Here is a 21,214-nt window from a genome sequence, read left to right as displayed (position 1 = left end):
CTCTCTCGGTGGGGAGTAGAACCCCTTCCCCTTTTATTTTCTTTTAAAATGAAGCATGGAAGTTTCTCTAAACAAGGCTTAAGAAAATGCAGCCTTTTCAAGGTAATTCCAAGCAACTTGAGCTCTGAGGTTTGTTTTTTTGCTTTTCTCCCCCACTTCAAATTCAAATCAAGCCGTTGGAAATAACAAGCATTCCGTATCTATGCATTTGGGGCAGCCTGCAGTTCTGACAATGGTAGATTTTCCACCACACACAACCACACACACACACACACACACACACACACACACAAGCTCACGGTCCCAGGACTCATTTAAGCCAAAGCTTTAAAAGTAAACTATTGTCCAAGAGGCGATAGCATTTTCTCTTAGAGGATCATGGATCATAAAAAATAAAACCTGCCCAAATCTCTTACCTTGAAGCAGTAGAATTACCTGCAGAGATGTCCTCCCTTTGCTTGCAAAATGAGCCAGGCTTTGACCAGCAGCAGAATTACTCCAAAAGAAGGGATAATGAGTCCTTTATGTTGTAATTTTCACTGTTTATATGCAAGAAGTGTAGTGGGTCTGCTCACGTAGGAATAAATAAAAAGCCGAACAAACTGCTCGGCAGCTACCATGTGAAAAGAAAAGACCTCTAGTGGTCATAGGCTGAAATCTTTGAGGAGAGGAGAGATGAGATGGAGGGAGTAGAGGAAACACATGCGTGTGTGCGCGCACACACACGCTCATGCACATGCACACACACACACCTCTCAAACTCTCTGATTTCTCCTTCCTGGCATCCAGCCTGGCCAGCGGGATACACAATTATAAATCTTCTTTCTTGGTTTAAGTGGGTCCTGCTTAAGTTAACAGAGATGGTGGTGTTCTGTCTCTTTTGAAAAGGACTGATAATTTCACAAACTCACCACCACCCCCTGGGGGCCTGAGCAGAAGAGGATTTGCCTTCCTGGATGGCCAAGACAGCTCACTCCAGTGTAGAGGCTCTGGGTCTCCATAAACATAGTGTCCTCACTGTTGTTCCCAAGAGTCCCAGCTTTGCACTTTCTGCCAGCTTTGCATGTTTTCTAAACATTTATGGTGTGTGAGTGTGGTGGTGGTCACTGGTGGGCAGGGCTGGCTTCACGGGTGTATGACCTTGCCTGGTGCCCAGAATGGGCACTGGGGCTGTCTTGAAATTCTGAATAATTTTTAATAAGGACTGTTCATTTTCATTTTGTTCTGAGCCCCACAAACTCTACAGTGGGTCTTGCTGATTGGGAAAGCGTGTTATTCCTAACATCCTAATTGGAAAAAACCTAGAAGCAAATGAGATTCCTGATCTCTGGGAGTTACTTTTAGGAATGTGATCTTGAGGACATTCAGTTATCCAAAAGACTTCCTGTGGAGGAACACAGAAGGAGTTTCTTGGGACATTGGGGCTGTTCCTCCACTACTATAAACTATAAAGCTGTAATGTATAAGGATATGTTTTGTGTGTGTGTGTGTGTGTGTGTGTGTGTGTGTGTCTTTCTAAACAAAGATAGCAGTTTGTGATACCAAGCCCATTTTCTTGGTTCACACATAATACTTCCAGGCCCACCACTCTGGTATGCCATTTGTCTGACACCTTTTAGCAGTAAGGTTCCCTGGAAAGACCTACATCACATTGAGCAGGCCCTCTTCCATAAGCCTGCCCTTGACCAAACCTAGTGGGACTTCCTTTGACTAAGATGGCAGTCCCATTGGAATCTTGCAGGAGACAACCTTGAGTGGCTCCTCTCTCCTGGTGGATTTGTGGTTGGTACTCCCTTTACAAGGTTTCCAGAGTAGATATTCCTAAATGCTGCTTGCACATACTAGCCTAAACAGAAAATACACCCTGGTACAGAGTCATAAAATTTGGAAGGGTAAAGCAGAAAGGGGTATGGTGATGTACTCTGGTGCATGAAAGAATGTGGTTCTTGCTCCTCTGATCCCATGGATCCTTCCAGACCCACCTCTTCTCCAAGTCCTTGCATTGATTTCTCTCTTGTCTGAATCCCTTTGACACTTGGTCTGCTTGGCAGATTAAAGGTCTTGTACTTTTTCCCTCATGGATGTTAACCTTCCTTTCCCAACTAGATTATGAACTCCTGAAGAGCAAGAACCACCTCTTCTCATTTCTTTTATCCTCCAAAGCCCTTAACAAGTGCTGGTTACTGGTAGCTACTGGCTTCTCACTGACTGAGTCATGATGGTTTAACAACTGACCCCTCTATAGAGAAAATAAGTGAATTCAAAGCATTATAGGAGTCATTTGATCTTTTTGATACATATGTGGGGGTTGAAATGGATGGATTATTGTCTTGCTTTACAGATGAAACAATTGGGGCTTAAATATTAGAATTATTTATCAGAAAATCAAACTGTCTCCAGGATCTTGATAGAGACTAGATCTCCTGACACCAACTCAGTGGTCTTTTCCCAAAGTACAAGCAGCTGTAGAAGTGATAGGTCAGGCCCTATCTTCTGTATCCAAGCTCCCACTACGGTCCCAGTCACATAATAGGTGTTCAATAAATGCTTTTTGGAAGAACGAGCCCATAAACGAACCATAAGGAGACATTTCTTCATAGGCAAGTTTCACTTGCTGATCCCCTTGGGGACTTTTTATACTTGCCTGAGATGGTTCGGTGTTTTCCAGTCTGAAGTCAAGGAAATGAAAAAGATGAATCTCATGGTTCTCTCTTCACTATTTCATGGCAGTTTTCTTTATTTCTTACAGAGTCACTTTGTGGCATGTATGACAGCCATCTTAAACCAGATGGGTGACCAGCACTATTCCTTCTATATTGAGACCTTCCAGACCAGCTCTGAACTTGTGGTGAGTCTACAGGATGCTGGGGTGGGGGGCAGTGGAGGGGAGACATGCCACACTGTTGGCTCTTAAGAGTTTAGAGTAAGAAGGGCACCTGGGTGGCTCAGTCGGTTAAGTGGCCGACTTCGGCTCAGGTCATGATCTCGCGGTCCGTGAGTTCGAGCCCCTCATCAGGCTCTGTGCTGACAGCTCAGAGCCTGGAGCCTGTTTCAGATTCTGTGTCTCCCTCTCTCTGACCCTCCCCCGTTCATGCTCTGTCTCTCTCTGTCTCAAAAATAAATAAACGTTAAAAAAAATAAAAAAAAAAGAGTTTAGAGTAAGATGTCCCAGTGGACCTTGTGCATGTGTGTGTCTAAGTTACAAACACATTCATGTGATTTCCTAGTTCTAATTTCCATTTAGGCTTGTATATACCACTTCTGAAAGATGTCTTCAGTCCCTGTCAGAGGTGAAACCTGAATGTCCAGTCTAAATATGCCGCAACAAATGTTTATTGATGAATTATGGACATTTGGGGGCTTACAAGCATGAGTGTTAGTCACACAGTCTTGGATTTGCATCCAGGATTTGTCATGGAGAGCTATGTGACCATGGACAAATTAACCCCTCTTAAGCCTCAGTTTCCCCATCTGAAAAGTGCGGATGATGTTATTTATGTCATAGTGTGGGGAAGGATTAATGAGAGCACAGAAGTTCTCACATATTAAGTTACCAGTAAAAGGTAGCTATTTCTATATTATGATCACAAATGCATGGAGGAAGTTGGCCTCTGAACCCCCTTACTCTTCTAGCCTCTCAGGACTCATTTGTTACAGAACTGTCTGCACAGGACTGTAGCCTATAGGCTCATAGCTCTGTAGCACATGACTTATCAACATAAAGGCCAGCCCAGGCTGTCCCAGGGTGTAGCAGTCCCTTTGCCCTCAACATAATCACCTTTGTCATTGTCTCCTTACTGCTGCCAGTCAGGAATTCTGCTGCTGGGGCTCACTTTCAACTTTCCTTAGAGTAACCAAGGGTTCTAGAATTGAACCAATCTCAGAGAGTGGCCCATATAAAGGGAATTATTAGAAAGCCAATGTCCTACTCTTTCAGCCATTCAGCAGAGAGATAGTCTCCTCACTGGGTGCAGTATTGGGAAGAAACGGAACCTATTTCTGGATATACACAAAAGAAAACAAAAGGAGAGCCAAATATCCCAGGATTTCTCCCCAATTTCTCTATGCCATGTGGCATGGAAATAGAGAGATCAGGATCCTAATGTTTGATCCTCAATGGAAAGAATGGTGGGAAGAGAGTAGGAAAGGGAATTCTTATTTGTTGAACATATATGCTTTCTTGTATAATCTTCACAACAGTATAACATAGGGATTAGTAGTCACATTTTACAAGTCTACAATCTGCTTGCTCAAGGCCACATAGGAAGTATGTGGCAGAGTAGGATTTGAACTTCTGTCCTAACCCTGACAGCATGCTATAGCTTCTCACTCAGAAGCTAGGTTTTACATCTATGAGCCAGAGGCTTTGTTGCCATAAGAAGGGAATGAGCCTGTGATGATACCCACACTCCCCCAAGTGATATCAAGGATGAATAATTCTCAGCATTGTCATCATCGAGCACTTAATGAGCTCTTACAATGGTCCAGGCTCTATGCTGAGCATCCTTTAGACAGTGTGCACTTAATATTCATAGTAACTCTTTGAGTTAGATGTTATCCCCATTCTGCTGATGTGGAAACTGGGACTTAAAGTATTGAGGTAATTTTCCCTAGAAGCAAAGATTGCTGAAAAGGAACAGATGTCATTTCCAGAATTTTGCAATTTAGCTTAAAGCAGTGATTTTCAAATTATATTCCTCCCATCTTCACTATCTTCTACCATAAACACACACACACACACACACACACACACACACACACACACACACACCACAGCTCTTCTACTTTTATCTATTTTATTTTATTTTTTTTTAAATTTTTTTAACGTTTATTTATTTTTGAGACAGAGAGAGACAGAGCATGAATGGGGGAGGGTCAGAGAGAGGGAGACACAGAATCTGAAACAGGCTCCAGGCTCTGAGCTGTCAGCACAGAGCCTGACGCGGGGCTCGAACTCATGGACCGCGAAATCATGACCTGAGCCGAAGTCGGCCACTTAACCAACTGAGCCACCCAGGCGCCCCTACTTTTATCTATTTTATATGTTAGGTTCTGGGTAATATTTTCTTTGACCTGGAATTCTGCTGTTAGAATAACTTGGAAACCACTGGCTTAAGGAAAGAACTCTGAGTGGGTTTCCTACTGATTTTAAATTTTACTGAAAGCATACAGACAGTATGACTTTTCTTCCTCAAGCTTAGGAGTGTCCACATGACAGTGGTCCTGGTCTTTGCCATTTGGACTTGTCTTGAATTTGTATTCTCCAAAGATGGAGCAGAATCTTGGCCTGCTTCAATCAATATCTGATGGAGTGTGTTGAGATCCACTCTGAGCCTCTTCAAATGAGAGGAAGAGAGTCCCTGGGCTGTTTCCTCTAATGTGCCCATGGATGTATCTGTGACATATGAATGAGCTGTGTTTATACTACTGATAATTAGATGGTTGTGTTTATAATTGTTTGCTAAATGACCTGAGATGCCTTCACAAAGTATAGAGTATTTCCGTATTAAATACATATCTGGGAAGATGATTATAAAATTGCAACATCAATAAATGTATTTACTTCTTTCTTCCCAAAGACAGAATTGCTAGTGCTTTGTTTTGAGAGTGTTTTCACTTTCCATATTCACATTCCACTTGTATTTGTGAAACAGTCTCCTGGTAACTAACTTGAAACTTCCACTTAAAAATCCACCGCTGTTGGTTTCTTTGGACTTATTTGAAAGGCTGTGCCCTTTCCTTTTCTGCCCCTCCAAAAAATAATAAAGAAAAAACGTAAACAGCACTGGGCACTTCTAGTGAGTTCCTACAAAAGAAGATGACGGGTGTGTTTTGCTTTACAATTTCAGGACTTCTTGATGGAGACCTTCATCATGTTCAAGGACCTCATTGGGAAAAATGTGTATCCTGTAGATTGGATGGCCATGAGTATGGTTCAGAACAGGTAAGCTGTCACTCATTCCTAACAGCTACCTCACCCCAGCGATCATTTTAAAGAGCACTCGTAGAGACAAGGTGGGGATACCTTTTCCCTGGTGAAAATAAAAAGTGTAGCAGAGTCTTTCTACTTTTAAACCCCAAGGAGTTCCACAGCAATCTTGAACCTTCTTTTTTTTTTTAAATGTTTTAGTTCTCATGCCTTTTTTATATACTGAGCTGGCTAGCCCCCACCTTCTCCATTCTTCAAATACCAGTTAAAGTAACATGCTTTGTGAAGTCTTCCCTAAACTCTCGAGACAGTAGACCTTAAGGTCAGCCTTATTAAAATTATATTATTTTAACATTTATTCAAAATAATAAAATATATTTTGTGATACAGAGTAAAATAAATTTAGGAAGCATTGGATTAAATAGCTTTGAAAAGATTTCTGTGCTGCAGGACTTCCTAGAGCCTTCAGTATGCTCATGGAATTCTCTGGAGGATTTAGGATACAGAATTTCACAAATGTATTTGTTAGTGGAATCGTTTGGTGTTCATATATGTATGCTTCTCTGTGTGTATATAATTTCTACTAACATCTCATAGGATACCAGTATAACCCAAGTATAATTCAGATCCCACATAACCCAGTACAACATTAAAGAAAAGTAATTATCTCTCAAATAGTATCATCTCATCCAAATGAAATTCAAATGCTAAGACTCAACAATACTTTCTGCTATTCCCTTTCTCTATTTCTGTGGTTCTCAGTATCTCTCACATCCTATGCTTTATTCAAGTTTCTCTTAGAATCTTATTCTCAGTCCTTATCCACAAACCCCTTTAAAATTGGATCCTCTTGGCCCCTTCCCCTTTTTTCCCCTCACTTACTTCCCTTTGGCTTTGTATATTTATTTTAAATCCACCCAATGAAAGGCCTTCACTCTACACTGTTGTCTGTCTCTACCTAATGCCCTTGTTCCATATCGCAAAACCAAGAATTGACTGGCAAATGGGAATATCCCTAGAGGGTGAAAGAAAAAGAGAAGTTGAAGAGGCAGATGCAGAATTCTCCTTAATGGGAGGCAAGGAGGAAAGACTCTAAACATTTACTTATTAATAATTTTGTCATTGGATACAGTCTGAGAATTTCTATCTCGTGTATGCCTCATAGCTGACTCCAGTCCTGGGTGACTCTCATCGCTTACCTTTCTGTCCTCTGAAAAGATGTTCTTCTACTAATTGGATGCCTAAGTGTCTAGCCATGTGACTTGATAGACACACTTACCCACAGTGCTCTTGGGGCCAGCTTTAGGAGCTGGTGAAGGGAAGAAGAGGTTTCTCAAGGCAGAAAAAAGTATGTCTGTGCATCAGAGCTTATGTTGGGAGGAGGAAAATCACCCCAGCAATAAAATGTCAGAATTCTCATTCTGAGCTAACCTTGCCCTGATTCTCCCTGTTCACATCGCACAGATGGGAGTCAGGCTTTGCAATGATTTAAGTGTTGGTGGGAATTAGACCCAGGCCACATCACAGATCAGAGGCAGGTCCATTTCTACCTCTATGTCAGGGCCAGCTTTCTGGGTCTGCAACTTGTGCAGTTGCTTACCACCCTACGCTATAAAAGTCCCCATACTTGGTGTAATGCCCTCTCTTTATCATCTTGAAATTCTTAGTAATTTTTCGACAAGGAGATTCACATTTTCATTGTGTACTGAGCTCAACAAATTATGTAGCTGATAGTACCTTATGTCAATGTTCAGTCATCTCATATTATGGTAGTAGCCAGCTCTTAAGCTGTATGTGAATCCTCTTACTGTCTGCCAGCCGGTCAATAATGTCTTCAGGCTTTGCCAGAATACATGAAGCACCCACATGAGTCATCTTCAACTCACCCTTTACTTTAGATACATTCAACTATTCACTGTTATCTACCATTTTATTCTTTTGTGACTTCTCATAAACTATTGCTTTCCTCCCTTCTAGGCCAAACTCAGCATGAAAGTATCCTTCAAATTCTTGACACTATAATCTCTCCTTTGTGGATGCTTCTAGAACTCTTGTCATGGTAGGAGAATGTGTTCTTTTCTTTGTGTTTCTATACATGCCCATATTATGGCACTTATTCTACTGTACTATAATTATCTCTTCACATGACTGTTTCTGTCACTAAAGAATGGACTTCTTGAAGGCAAGCACTATATCTAATTTATCTCTGTGTTTCTAGCTCCTACCGCAGAGCCTGACATTCATAAATACATATAATGAACTCTGTGTATCCAGTGAGTACTTACTGATTAGAATTTTTAAAGAAATCTAGTTTAAATTTGCCTAAGTAAAAGGAGAGTCAAGTTTATTAGTTCAGACAACTGAAAAATCTCAGAGTTATGACTTCAGGCATAGATGTATCTAGGTGCTCAAACAGTGTTGTAGGAAATCTGTGTCTCTGTCTTTGCTCTTTTCTCTGTTGGCTTCATTCTCAAGTAGATACTCTCTTTGTGGTGGAGGAAATGGGCTGTAGAAATTCCAGATATATGTCTTGAATTAGCAACCCCACTAAAAAGAAAAGGCCTCTTCTTCAATAGGTATAACAAGAGTCCCCAGGCTAATATTCAGAGTTCTGGCTTAGGCTACATGCCCATTTATAAACTTCTGTGGACAGGAAAATGAAATTTGCTGTTTCATCAAGCTTGGGTCACGTGACTCACCTTGCAACTGGGAGGCTATGGTTAGTTCTACCCAAACCACAAAGCCTGGGAGCAAAAGGGGAGGTAGGGGGAATAGTTACCCAAAGGAAACGTCTAGGTGTTATTACCAGCAGGAGAAATGGATGATAGATAGGCAAATAAATGCACAGGCATCTGCCACTTATACAGGGTCAGGATGATGGAAGCCCAGAGAGGCTGCAGCCCTGACCAGGCCAGCAATTCCTTCTGCGTCATCTACAGTCATCTTAGAGGAAGCATGTGGAAGAGTCTGGAGGAATGTCCCCTCCTGCAGTGCCAGCGAGCTATGGACTTTAGTCTTTTTGGGGACAGGCCCCAAGAGATGATACCATAATCCTTGGTTTCTTTAAACTTAGAAAATTACAATATGATTTTCTAAAGGATCTAAGGAAGTGGAATTGTCTCCTAAGTAGAAATATTTGTATCTCTTAAGGATCAGCTAAGTACTTAAGTCTCTACATTAAAAAAAAAAAAAAAAAAAAAAAAAAAAAAAAAAGAACCAGAAATATAGCTGGGTTTCAGACGTCTTAGTTCTGCCACTTCTATTTCTTGGGAAGTCATTTAATCTCTTGAACTCTCAATTTCCTGATCTGTAAAATGGGGATTAATTATAATCTCCATTTCATGGTATTTTTTGTGAGGATAGAATGAGTGACTCCTCAGCACAGTGGTGGGACCTCAGAAAACTCACTGAATAGAAGCATTGCCATCTCCAGGTGTAGACAACAAATTTAGCCTTGGACTAGAGAAGAATGTGCCTAACATCAACCAGAAAAATGACTCTTTTCTCCTTGAAGTCATGTCGATGAGTCAGTAGATGTCCTTCATCTTCAGTCCACAGTGGGGCACTTGAAATTTTCTCACCTCTTTTACATTTGCTGTGATGTTATGATAGCTAACATGTATTGAGCACCTAGATCCACCCCTGCTGTGAATACCTTATTTAATCTTATAATCTGTATGAGTTTATTTAATCTTACCAACAAATTTATGATGTAAACTACTACAGTCCACATATTACATATGAGGATAGATGAGTAACTCACGCAGTGTTGCACTGCTAATAAGCCATGCGATCAGAGTCTGTGTTCTTTATCTTTACTGCTTTATCCTGTAAAATAGGCTCATTTTATGAAGTGCATTGTACAGATGTGCTCACTGCATACGTGGTGGCTCAGATAACTGAAAGAGACCCAAAGAGGTAACTTGTCCAAGGTCATGCAACTAGTTAGTGAAAGATTTCAATGTAAATTGGACAAACAGAACATTAGCATTGCTTAGCCCTGACTAGGATTTTTCAGAACATCATTTCTACTTTCTATGCTGGTTAGTATGTACTTTACAATTTCCTTCCTTCCTTCCTTCCTTCCTTCCTTCCTTCCTTCCTTATTACTTATATATTACAAAATTTACCTGTTTTTATAATTTCTCTGTTATCACTTATGATTTATGTGTGTATGTATTAGTCATATGTAATTTATTTATCTTCTTGTTGGAGAGAATGGGGTTTTCCAGAGTTGAATGTCTCCTCAGCTGTGTATACTGTTTGTGTATGCAGACAAAGTGACATGTCTACTGCAAGAAATGCCTTCTGTTAGAACATTTTTTTCTTTTTGGTAAGATGCAGCTTTCAGAAAGATTTGATTTACATGATACAGTAAATTTTTAAATGATGAAGTTCTTCATAATATTGTAAACTAACAAAATTATACCTAGGAACCTCTTTTCTCCCCTTCCATCTGCACCTCAAGCTGGAAATCCAACATTTTGAGGGGGTTTGGGGGTTTGTACACATCCCTATAGCATCTTAAATGGAATCAACCAACACATATTTATTGAGTGTCCTGGTTATGCAGGGCTCTAGGGAGTGGGCCTGTGCCGTGGTCCCAGAAGGCAGGGGCCTTACGGTCTAGTTGGTGAGACAGTAAATGTGCCCATGGAAATATGACCAATTGCTGCAGTCACTGCAGTGAGTTCAGAGCACAAAGAATACCCAGACAAGTTAGGATTTACGACTGCCAGGGTCCATATCCTGCCTCTACCATTTAATAGTTAGATGGCCTTGGGCAAAGTTATGTAATTACTATGACTCAGTTTTTCCTCCTGTAAAATGGGGCTAATAAAAGTACCTATCACAGTTGTGAGGGCCAAAATGAAATGAAATAATATACACACAGTGGTTAGAACAGTGTTTGGCACATGGCAAGCATTTCATAAGTGTTAGCTATTTTTTTTTCCTTGTCACATTCCTATGGTTTGGGAATATCCAAAATATTTCACAGAAAAGGCAAATCTGGACCAGATCTTGTCTACCTTTATCAGTGACATATTTCAAGGTCTAACATTGTCTCAAGCACATAAGAGGCACACAATGGGGTCACAGAAGTCAAGTGTAGGATGTTGAGTAGGGCAGTGCCCAGCAGTCATATGGTGGCTCCAACGGGATGCTGACAAATCACTGACTGCCACTTCCCCTTCCTACTACCTACATTAATTTGTAGTGCCTACTCCTTTTTATGGACCTCGCCTCCTCCAGTGCACATTGCCCAGAAGGAGGCCTCTCCATGGGTTCTTTAGCCAGCACAGCACAACTAATCCTGGTGTTCAGTAGGCTGCAGGAGTCTAGATCCCAAGAGCCTACTGCATCGCTCGCTAGAATCCCAGATTACATGAGCGGTGTCAGGGGCACCGCGGGGTGAGCCGTTCCTTGACGCTGAGCTGGAAGCTGTCGATTCACTCTAACCTCTTGGGTGCATGGAGCTTTTGTGTGTTGTGAGGGAAGCAGCTTAAAGGCTCTGGGAGAATGGATTTCTCACTGCCTCAAGGGGAGGAGTGAGAGCTCCCTTCTCCAGCTCTTTTATTTTCCATTGTCAAGTTTTAACCAGTAGAATCAACTGCATCCTATGGACTGCAGGGGGAAGGGGAAATGGGATTCAGAGAGGCCCTCTCTCTCCCTTGGGTGTTTTCACCAGAAAGGGCATACCCTTTTATTTCCACAGCACAACCTCTGGGTGTGGGTTGGTTGTCACATCAGAATGTTTTCAGCCTTGGATACTCCTGCCACAGAGCTACCAGGTGACCAGGCTGTTAACAATAATGACAACAACAGTGACTGACATTTATTGAGGACTTCTATGTGCTGAGGCATTAGGCCACCAGCTTTATACACTACATCTTATTTAACCTTTACATGGCTTATTTCACATAAGGGGCAGTTGAGATTCCCAGAGGTCAAGCAACTAGCTCCAGGCCACAGCATGGAAGAGGACCAGAGTGGGACTCTGACCCGGGATCAACTTGCTCCAGCACATGCTGGAGTCTATGTAATAAAAGTAATACCAATAGCACCTACTTCCTAGTGATATTGTGAAAATTGGTTGAGAAAATTCATATAGAACACTTAGTAATATCTTGTTAAATTTTAACTATCATCATTATGACCCTACTGTGCCTTCAAGGATCTTTCTGCCAGTTTCTTCCTTCTTACAGCAGCTGACTTCTCTCTCTTACAGCTTCTGCTTCTTCTCAGAGTCATCTGTTCATGGCTTGTACTCAGGACGTAGGTCACTGCACTCTCCCTGGTTGTCATGCTATCGGAATGCCTAAAAGGATTTGATTTAACTACACTTCAGGCCTGGGTGCCCCCACGGGGTACCCATAAGGTCACCCATGGGCTGCTGGCCACCCAGGGAAGACTGTCTGAGTCAAGCGTTGGCCTTGTGCCCAGGTAGCTGTGGGCAGAGCAGCAGGATGATAGGGACAAAGCGTATAGGAACTTTGGGCAGAAGGGCAGGCACGAGTTCGAGCATGCCCAGCGCCAAAAGACTGTGCAGGCTGGCCTTCAAGGGAGCCAGTATATCCTTCTGGTTAATTGCAAAGTCTTTAGAGAGAGACAACCCTGAGATTGGGTCTGGACTCTGCTGCTTATGTGCTGTGTGAATGTGGGGAGGTCATTTTATTTTTCCAATATTCAGTTTCTTCTTCTGTTAAATGGGTGTAACATTGGCTCGTACCTCAGTTTGTAGAGTTACGTGAAAGAGTGTCTGTTAGAGTACTTAGCACAGGGTACATGAATACCTGTACTTCTGTAGTTGCTATTATTAATAAGGTGAACTCATAGCTCCCGTTGAACAGAATTAAGAGGTTTTCTTATGGACAGAATAGCATAGTGGTTAAATACCTAGGATGTGAAGGCATCGTACCTCTGTTTAAATCCTGGTTTCACATGTATTGTCTGGGTTATTAGGAAAGTTACCTAAACTCGTATCTCTAAAATGGAAACAACATCTAACTGAGAGAATTAATGTGAGAACTAAAAAAGAAAAACAGAAACACAGAAAGAATCCATGCTAAGTACTTAGCAGAGAGCCCTGCCCATTACTGGTAACTGTGGCTCTGATTATTATTGATTTTATAGATCCTGCTAAGCATTGCAAATGAGTTGCAGGAAGTGTTAGGTTGAGATTTGATCATGAACTTTGTTTTCAACAATTCAAGTTCATTGTTGAGAGTAACAGAGATAGTTGAGTATGTTTTAATTCCAATCTACTTCACCATATTAGTGCTTAGGATTTAAGTATAGTTATTTTTAAAGAGAAACCAAAAGACATAACTTTTCCAAACCCATACATGAGAAACCAAAGTTAAGTGATATTATGATTCCCAGTGGGTAGCTGTGGAAGAATCCAGAGAGAGGGAAGAACCTTGACTTACTGCCCCCAGCCCTTATCTGCTATCAGTATCCACCATTAACACAGAGTGTTGATCAACTCCTGGTCATTCAACTGGCCTTTGAGAACCAGAGACAGATTTAGGCTGACAATCAGAATAATAACTATTACTGACTACTACTAATAGCTTTGTTGCTTCTGAGAATTTGTAAAACCCCTCATTTTGGGATCACATTACAGATTCCAAGAAGTTTATAACATGACAGCCACTCAATGCATTTCCCTCTGGGGAATCAGATACTAATCTTAAAGGAGAAAATATAGATATTTTTCAAAGGCATATTAGCAAATGACAGAAGAGCAAAACCAAAGAAATCTCACTTTCTGACATCCTGATATGGGGAGGATTTTGTGAAACTTTCATTGTTTTGTCTTTGTGTGATCCTGCCTACCTCAGAACTGGTTACTGGTTGCAACTTGTCCTGTCTGCCCATTTTGCTGTCAGTCCCTGACCTCAGAAGAAGAACGAAGCCATGCAAAGGGTCTGAAGTGGCCACGGCTGCTCTCTTACTGTCGTTACCATGGTGTCAGGCACCATGCTCCACCCTTGCCATGTTTTTGCCATTGAAGCCTGCAGCAACCCTGTGAAAGCGGTTACATTGTTGGTATTTCACAAGCATGGAAGCTGAGATGTCAAAGTGATATTAACAGATGTCCCAAATCCACACAGCTGGCAAGTGGCAAAGCCAGAAACCGCATCCAGCTGTGCGTGTATGTGTGTGTGTGGCGGGGGGGGGGGGGTGGTATACAAATCTTGGGATCCTGATACCAGGCTGCACTGTCTTCTTTGTTCAACAAACATTTAAGTGCTTGATGAACACCTGGCTCAGGTTCTTTACAAGGAATGCCCAATGTAGCACATGCTATAATTGCCCTGCCCACACTCTTGGCCCATCCAGAGTATACCTGCAGCTTTGGTGGACATTCACCACACATCCTGAGAGCTTCCTACTTCTTTCATTCTCTGGACTTTCTCTGGCTGCAAGAGAGAGATCAGTCCATCTGCAAGGCAAGCCAGAAGTGCTAGGGACTTAATGTCCTCAGGAGTAATTTTCACCTTGTGAGGGGCTGGCATTAGTAAATAAATAGCCCAGGTTCCTCATCCCTGGGAGGGGATACCTCTGATGTGTAGGTATGCTTTATACAGTCTCTCAGAGCTTCCTAAGCAAAAATCATTACCCAAAGCAATAAACTTCTAATTAATACTTTCTTTACTGGCATCCTATTGTGTCTCAGGTAAGCCAAATAGGCATTTTCCCTGGACCAGACATTCAATGGAAAAGTAGTTATTGATTATTCACTGTTAATCAAAAATTTTAGACAGTGGTACAGGTAAGGTCTGTCCACTCTCCTTGAAGACTTTACAAAAACACATGCACAATGGAGACTAGATCACAGTTTGGCATGTGGCAGTTTGGAGGCTATTGCAGAAATCTAGGAGAGAAATGATGGTGGTTTGGTTGAGGCCACTGGAAATGGGGTGATGAAAAGAAGTCAAATTATGAGTGTATTTTGAAAGTAACATTGAGCGGTTTTGCTGACAGGCCAGGTATAGGATATGAGAGAAAGAGAAAAAATCAAAGATGCTTCCAGGTTTTTTTTTCCCCCACTGAGCAATTGGAAGAATGGAGTTACTCTTAACTTAGATGGGAAGACTACAGGTAATAGGAGTTGAAATTTTGACATTATGTTTGAGATGCCTATTAGTCATCCATGTGAGGGTATGGAGTAAGGAGCTGGGTTGCAAGCTGGAGCTCAAGGGAGAGACCAGAGAGGAAGATGTAAGTTTGGGAGCCAAAGGCAAGTAGGTTGGAGAGTAGATGAGATCACAGAGGGAGTCTCTGATTTCAAGGAAAGTACAGTCTAGTGGAGCAGACAGGCATTATTGAGTCACACAAATAAGTCATCCTAGACTATGATGAATTCTGAGAAAAGAAATTGCAATGACCGTCCTTTGGGGGACACAAAGATGCAGCAGACCCTGCCCTAAAGAGATTTAAAAGAAGAGAGGTAGTCTATACAAAGGAGGAATGCTTTGTATCAGAAAACAAGAAAAAGCACAGAATAGCAGTGAGAAATTAGTCCAGAAAGGATGGGGTCCAGTCATGAAGGCCATTGACTGTCAAGAGAAAGAGTTTGGGCTTATCTTGTGGACAGTGGCCAGTCACTGAAATGGTGATTAACATGACTGGAGCTGTCCATTGGGCAAAGTATTCTTGATATTGAAGAGGCAAGAGATGGGAGGCTGAAAGACCAGTCAGTGGGGCTTGGTAGGAGGAAGGGAAGGAAGAGATGGATGGGAAGACATTTAAGGAGAAACACAATTTGACAACAGGTACCAAAATGTTAAGTGGGCATAACATTTGCTAAGTATTACCACTTCAAGAAGAAGACTGGAAAAGAGGTATATATAGGAGGTGCAAGGCATACATAAAGAGCGATCACTGAAACACTGTAAGAGCTGAGCATCTAGGATCATCACTAAATGACTGATTACATAAACCGTGACACATCCATACAATGGCATGCTCTTCAGTGATTAAAAGGCATGATGTATATCTGCATTCATTGGCACGAAAGGAACACACTATTTATTGCTGAGTAAAAAAGACAAGCTGTGAAACAGCATTTGCCGTTTAGCCCTATTTATCAAAATGATATCTTTCAAATACCACTCATGTGTATACATCTAGGGAGACCTTTGAACATAACGTTCATCAGAATCTCAAGGATGGTTTTCTCTAGGTGATAAAATTTGGTGGTTTTTTTGTTTGCTTGTTTGTTGTGGAGGAGGCAATTTCTGTCTTTCTGGATAGCATAAATTTTCTGGCATAAGCTTGTAATAGTTTAAACAAAAAATAATGCACATTTTCTAGGGAAGTCAAATGGTTAGTTCTTAAGTTCTTGCAGAGCAAACATGGCCCCAGGTCTACTGTATGAGCAGGTGGGTCAGCTGACCTCTTCTTTGGGTCTTTGAGCCCCTCCCTGAGGGAACTTTGGTCTGGAAGATGGGGAGGGATGCTTGACCTAGCATGCTGAGATGGCCTAGTGACCTTCTCCCCTCTTCCAGGGTCTTCCTGAGAGCGATCAACAAGTTTGCAGAAACCATGAATCAGAAGTTCCTGGAACACACAAACTTTGAGTTCCAGGTGAGTGTGAGGCACCATGGTGTGCTTGGGGTGCCCTGGCAAGGCGGCTCTAGCATCTTGGGCTGATTGCTACATCAAACACATCTCGAAGCACACATAAGGTATGCCAGTGCCTCTGGGGCTTTCCACAGACGGGTGTGGGCAAGGAGGGAACCAGGCCCTTGATTGAAGCTGAGGGTTTAGAACCAGGCCCTTGATTAAATAGTCATTAACTGAGCAGCATATGCAAATGTGACTGTATAATGTATCTTATGCTAAAGAGGAGATTTGTGCTCATCCATTGTCAGAGTGGGTACCACCTTTTAGAAATGTATCACATTCTTGTAGTTTTCTATTCACCGGAGCCTAGAAAAGCAGCCACTCACACTGAAAAATAAAGCTCACAAAGCTCACAGTACATTTCATGATTCCTTCACAAGTCACTTTTTGGGTTCAGACAATCCCTGGGGCCTCTGTGAGATGTGAGGGTCTCAAAACACATCCCTGGGGCAAGCAGAGTGCCACATCTGCTCAAGGCGTAGGCAAGAAGAGACAATTCCTCAAAGCCTTGGGGAAAAGTCCAGATTGCTACCTCTGGCTGGAGATGTGAGAGAGAAGGTCCCTGAAAGGGGATCCCTCCTCTGGGGAAACCCCTGACCCCCAGGATCTCTTGCAGTGCAAGTTTAGCAAGTAGCCGGTGAGCTGAGGCAATGGTATTTTCTGCCTGCTCATCTAAGGTGTTCATTTCTTAGCTGGGCTTTGGCCTATGACTAGATGTGCAGCTTCAGACAAGGCCTGGGCTGTCTCCATGCCTCAGTTGGCTCATCTGTAAAAAGTTCATAATACCTACTCTTTCTGTTTCATAGGGTTTTTGCAGAATTGGAATGTGTCAGGGGGCTTGCTGGGAGAATTCACTGTAAGGTTTCACCAGTCTCCATTCAAATGCTTTCTCCCCTGACTGAGCCCCTTTGAGGGTTCCCCGCTGATCCCATTGTTTTTATGTATTACCACTTAGCCTGTTGTAGTCTCTTCATAGCACTGTTATTTGAAATTATCTTTCTTATTTGTCTACATGCACATTTTTTTTCTCTTTCCTCCAGTAAAGTGTAAGTTTCATGAGTGTAAAGACCTTATACTCACAGACTCTACGCTCTGTGCCCAATGCATAGTAGGCCTCCTTGGGGAGATGACGCCTGGGTGGAGGGCTACGAGGTCCACTCTGTTGGAAAGCATTATCCTATAAGTATTTAATAAACATTATCTTTGAATAAGATTCTCTCCCACTACCTTGCATTCAAATTAGGCAACTGAGCTATTATGATAATGATGATAAAAAGAGTAGCTGCCATTTTCTGATGGCTTACATGTGCAGATCTCATGGGAAGCATTCTATGGGCATTATCTTTCTCAGCCCTTACCACTACACTACAAGTTAGTTACTCTTACTAGTACTTTTTCTGCTGGAAGGATGTGGGAACTGAGACTCAGAGGTGATAAGCAGATAGCCTGAAGTGTCACAGCATGTCAGTGAGGAGTTGGGCCCAAAGCACAGCAGTGGCTGACATCACAGCTGCAGATCACCACAGTCATGTGCTAGATAGGGAGTCACCCCCGCACTGGGTTCATGGAGAGGTTCTGGCTGAGAGTTATAAATCTCTGACATGGAAACAAAACATGTCACTTTGGCTGTTTTGAATCAGGAGAAGTGTTTGATTCCCTTCCAAATGTGAACCAGATGCCTGCAGGCTTCAGGTACGAGTGTGTTCCAGGAAGCTAATAAGGTCATTGCTTTTTTGGAGGGGCAGCTTGGAGTAACATACCTAGAGGCCAGCAGTGAGGCAGTGTTTAGGCCATAGAACTGCCAGCTAGTCCGTCCATCTCTTTCCGTGGGTGGTGGCAATGACAGCCTCAGACCTGGTTTCCCCGACTCTGGCTCTCCTCCATGGCCTTAGGGGATACTTTCCAAGAGAAGTGCAGCTCCTGTCCCTCATGCCATTATTTTAGGTTTTATCCTGTTTTCCTGAAAAAGAATCTGCATCTGAGAGATGCCCAGAGAAGTGGGGATTTCATACATAGAAGGTTTGAGCTTATGAGCTGTGTGACTTTAGGCAAATTGCTTCACTCCTCCGTGCCTCAGTCTCTTCAATATCAAATTAAAATACTAATAATAGCTGCCTCATTGGATTTTTGAGGGGATTAAGTGAACTAATTCATGTAAAGCACTTAGAACACTACCAGGAACATGGTAGCAATTTAATAAAATGTTAGCTTATTATAATAATGGTCATCATTTTGACATGATGGTCCTAAAATATGTCAAATCTAGGAACTCAGTGTCAGTCCTTGGTAAACAGGATAGTGGGAAGGCATCTTTCCAGTCCCACACATTGCCTGGGGCTGTCATACCCACAGAGTTTCATAAAACAGAAAAATGGCCAACATTACAGAATGAAATAAGTCTCTTTTCCTAATGAGACTTCCATAGATATTTGTTAAAAAGTATTCAAGAACAGGATCATTTTTCAACCTTATCTTTGTTCTCCTACCTTCTCCTCACCCCGTGCGAGAATGGATTTGTTCTCTGTACCCTGCCTGGAACATGCCTTGTTTCCTTCTTATGGTTTCATTAATTATGCATTTAATATCAGCAGGAACAGCATCCATCACTAAGCACTGCTGGCCTTGGCAGCCACTGTCCAGAGGAGGGGTAGGTGCAATGAGATTATCTCTAATATCTTTTCTGGAACTGCGGTTTTATGATACAAAGGGCAAAAAGCAAGAAGCTCTGTGGGTGCCACTCTGTGGGTGACAAGACCTGGGAATTATAGAAATTATGTTTTCTGCCTGAGGCTAAAATAATTTGCATTCCCAAGCCCTGTTCAGGAGGCTGGGCCTTAGCATTTACATGCATTTGAATGGTCAGGGAAGACCAAGGGAGGATTTCAAGTTCAACTCAGCAAGGAATTCTGTTTAAGAGTAATTCTCATGGGTCCAGGACTACTGCAACACATTATGAGGAACTCTGCTCTGCTCTGCTCTGCTCTTAGGGATCTTAGAGTCATATAGTAGGCTGTAAATCCATCTTCTAGCATCCAAGCTTTTGAAGATGACTAACTTTTTTTTTTAGTTTATATATTTATTTTTGAGAGAGAGGGAGAGAGAGAAAATGTGCAAGAGAGGCAGAGAGAGAGGGAGAGAAAGAATCCCAAGCAGGCTTCACCACCAGCACAGAGCCCAATGTGGGGCTCAATCCCACAAATCGTGAGACCATGGCCTGAAGTCAAGAGTTGGATGCTTAACTGACTGAGCCACACAGGTGCCCCAAAGATGACTAACTTTTATTAAGCATCTACTTAGGGCATTTTCATCCTCACCATAACCCTGTTAGGTTGGGATATACCCAGTTTACTGGTGAATATACTGAGCTTCAGAGAAGTGGTTGACTTTTCTGTTAAAGGTCATCTAGCCGCTAAGCAGGAGCTGCTGGAATTCAATTCCAGTCCTATGTGCAAGTCCCAGGCCCTTTCCACTCTTCTGCACTGTCTCTTAAAAACAGAGTGCCTTTCAAATCTAGGAGACAGCTCTATTTAGCTTCAGAAACACTGTCTGCCCTAGTTAGCTCTTGCTGGAATCTGGGATAGAGAGCTCTACAATGATTGGCTGTGGGATTAGATTCTCCATATTGGGTACTCTGATTGGCCAGGAATCCGTGGCTACACTTCAGATGTGCTCTTTGGCCCTAGGAAGATTATTTCTCTCTTAGGCAGCTGTCTGATTACTACTAAGAACATTTTCTCTACTTGGGAAACTGTAATTGGCTCTGCATTTGGTAATTCCAGCCTTGGCCTTGAGGCATTTCTGGATCAGCTTCTGGGCACCAGATCACCTTGGGATCATTTTTGAACCTGTACTGTAGACCCTATGAAATGAAAAGGATACTTCCAGTCATTAGTGAAGGACTAAAAGCAGGCTTGGTCTTTATAAAGGCAATGTAACTAGTAATGGCAAAAAAAAAAAAAAAGTGTGAGAGAGTATACACACACATGGAGAGCACCCATTGAAGGCTTGAAGAGGCCCACTGTACCCCCCCCCAGAGTACTTCCCACCCAGGGAAGATCCTGGTGGGACAACTTCCCCACACCAAAAGATGGTCGCATGCTTGGGGATAGCTTCTTTGGCCATACCTGCTTCAGCTTGAGGACTCTAGACTACCTCTGACATGATGTTCCTAACTTGAATCCATGATTGGAGGCTTTTACTCCAAATCACTCCCAAATTCCCAAATTAACAAGAATGCACAGGGAGTGCTGGGCTCATTAATGAACTTGCTCAACAAATATTTCCTGAGCATGTGCTGGGTTAGACACAACACTGGATATTGGATATTCAACAGTGAATAAAAAGAGGGGGTTCTTGCCTGCAGGATGCTCACATCCATTAGAAGAGACAGGAAATAAATAAGTTCAACTTAAAACATGTCAAAAATCCTGTGAGCAGGGTGTAATGAAGGTGAATGGGTGGATCTGCTTTAGACAGGGCACATTGGGAAGGCTTCCCCAGGAAGTGATATTTGGAAGGCAGCTATGCACTTAGGAAGTGATTTTTGAACTGGGATTGCAAGATGAAGTAGGAGTTTTCTAGGCAGTGATTTCCTCATTTGGCCCTTATAATTACCTCCCTTTACATACTATTAGCTTCATCTTTCCAGAT

The 21,214-nt window shown here is 42.3% G+C and overlaps 1 protein-coding gene across 2 annotated transcripts in view; it reads left to right on the top strand.

The window, feature by feature from the left end:
• Positions 1-21,214, top strand: part of DOCK2 (dedicator of cytokinesis 2) — a 422,892-nt gene that overhangs the window by 325,232 nt on the left and 76,446 nt on the right. For both annotated transcript variants that reach the window (XM_047091278.1, XM_047091279.1), the window contains exons 28-30: positions 2,750-2,848; positions 5,850-5,944; positions 16,447-16,525. In XM_047091278.1, the coding sequence (XP_046947234.1) occupies positions 2,750-2,848; positions 5,850-5,944; positions 16,447-16,525 (273 nt within the window). The remainder of the gene's footprint in view (positions 1-2,749; positions 2,849-5,849; positions 5,945-16,446; positions 16,526-21,214) is intronic.

The sequence above is a fragment of the Lynx rufus genome, unplaced genomic scaffold (assembly GCF_022079265.1).
Source record: "Lynx rufus isolate CCGP_SWC_20201006 ecotype Redwood Valley unplaced genomic scaffold, mLynRuf1.p SCAF_1, whole genome shotgun sequence".
Classification (NCBI taxonomy): Eukaryota; Metazoa; Chordata; class Mammalia; order Carnivora; family Felidae; genus Lynx; species Lynx rufus.
Note: the sequence above shows the minus strand (reverse complement) of the source record. Positions and strands in the feature narration are given on the sequence as shown.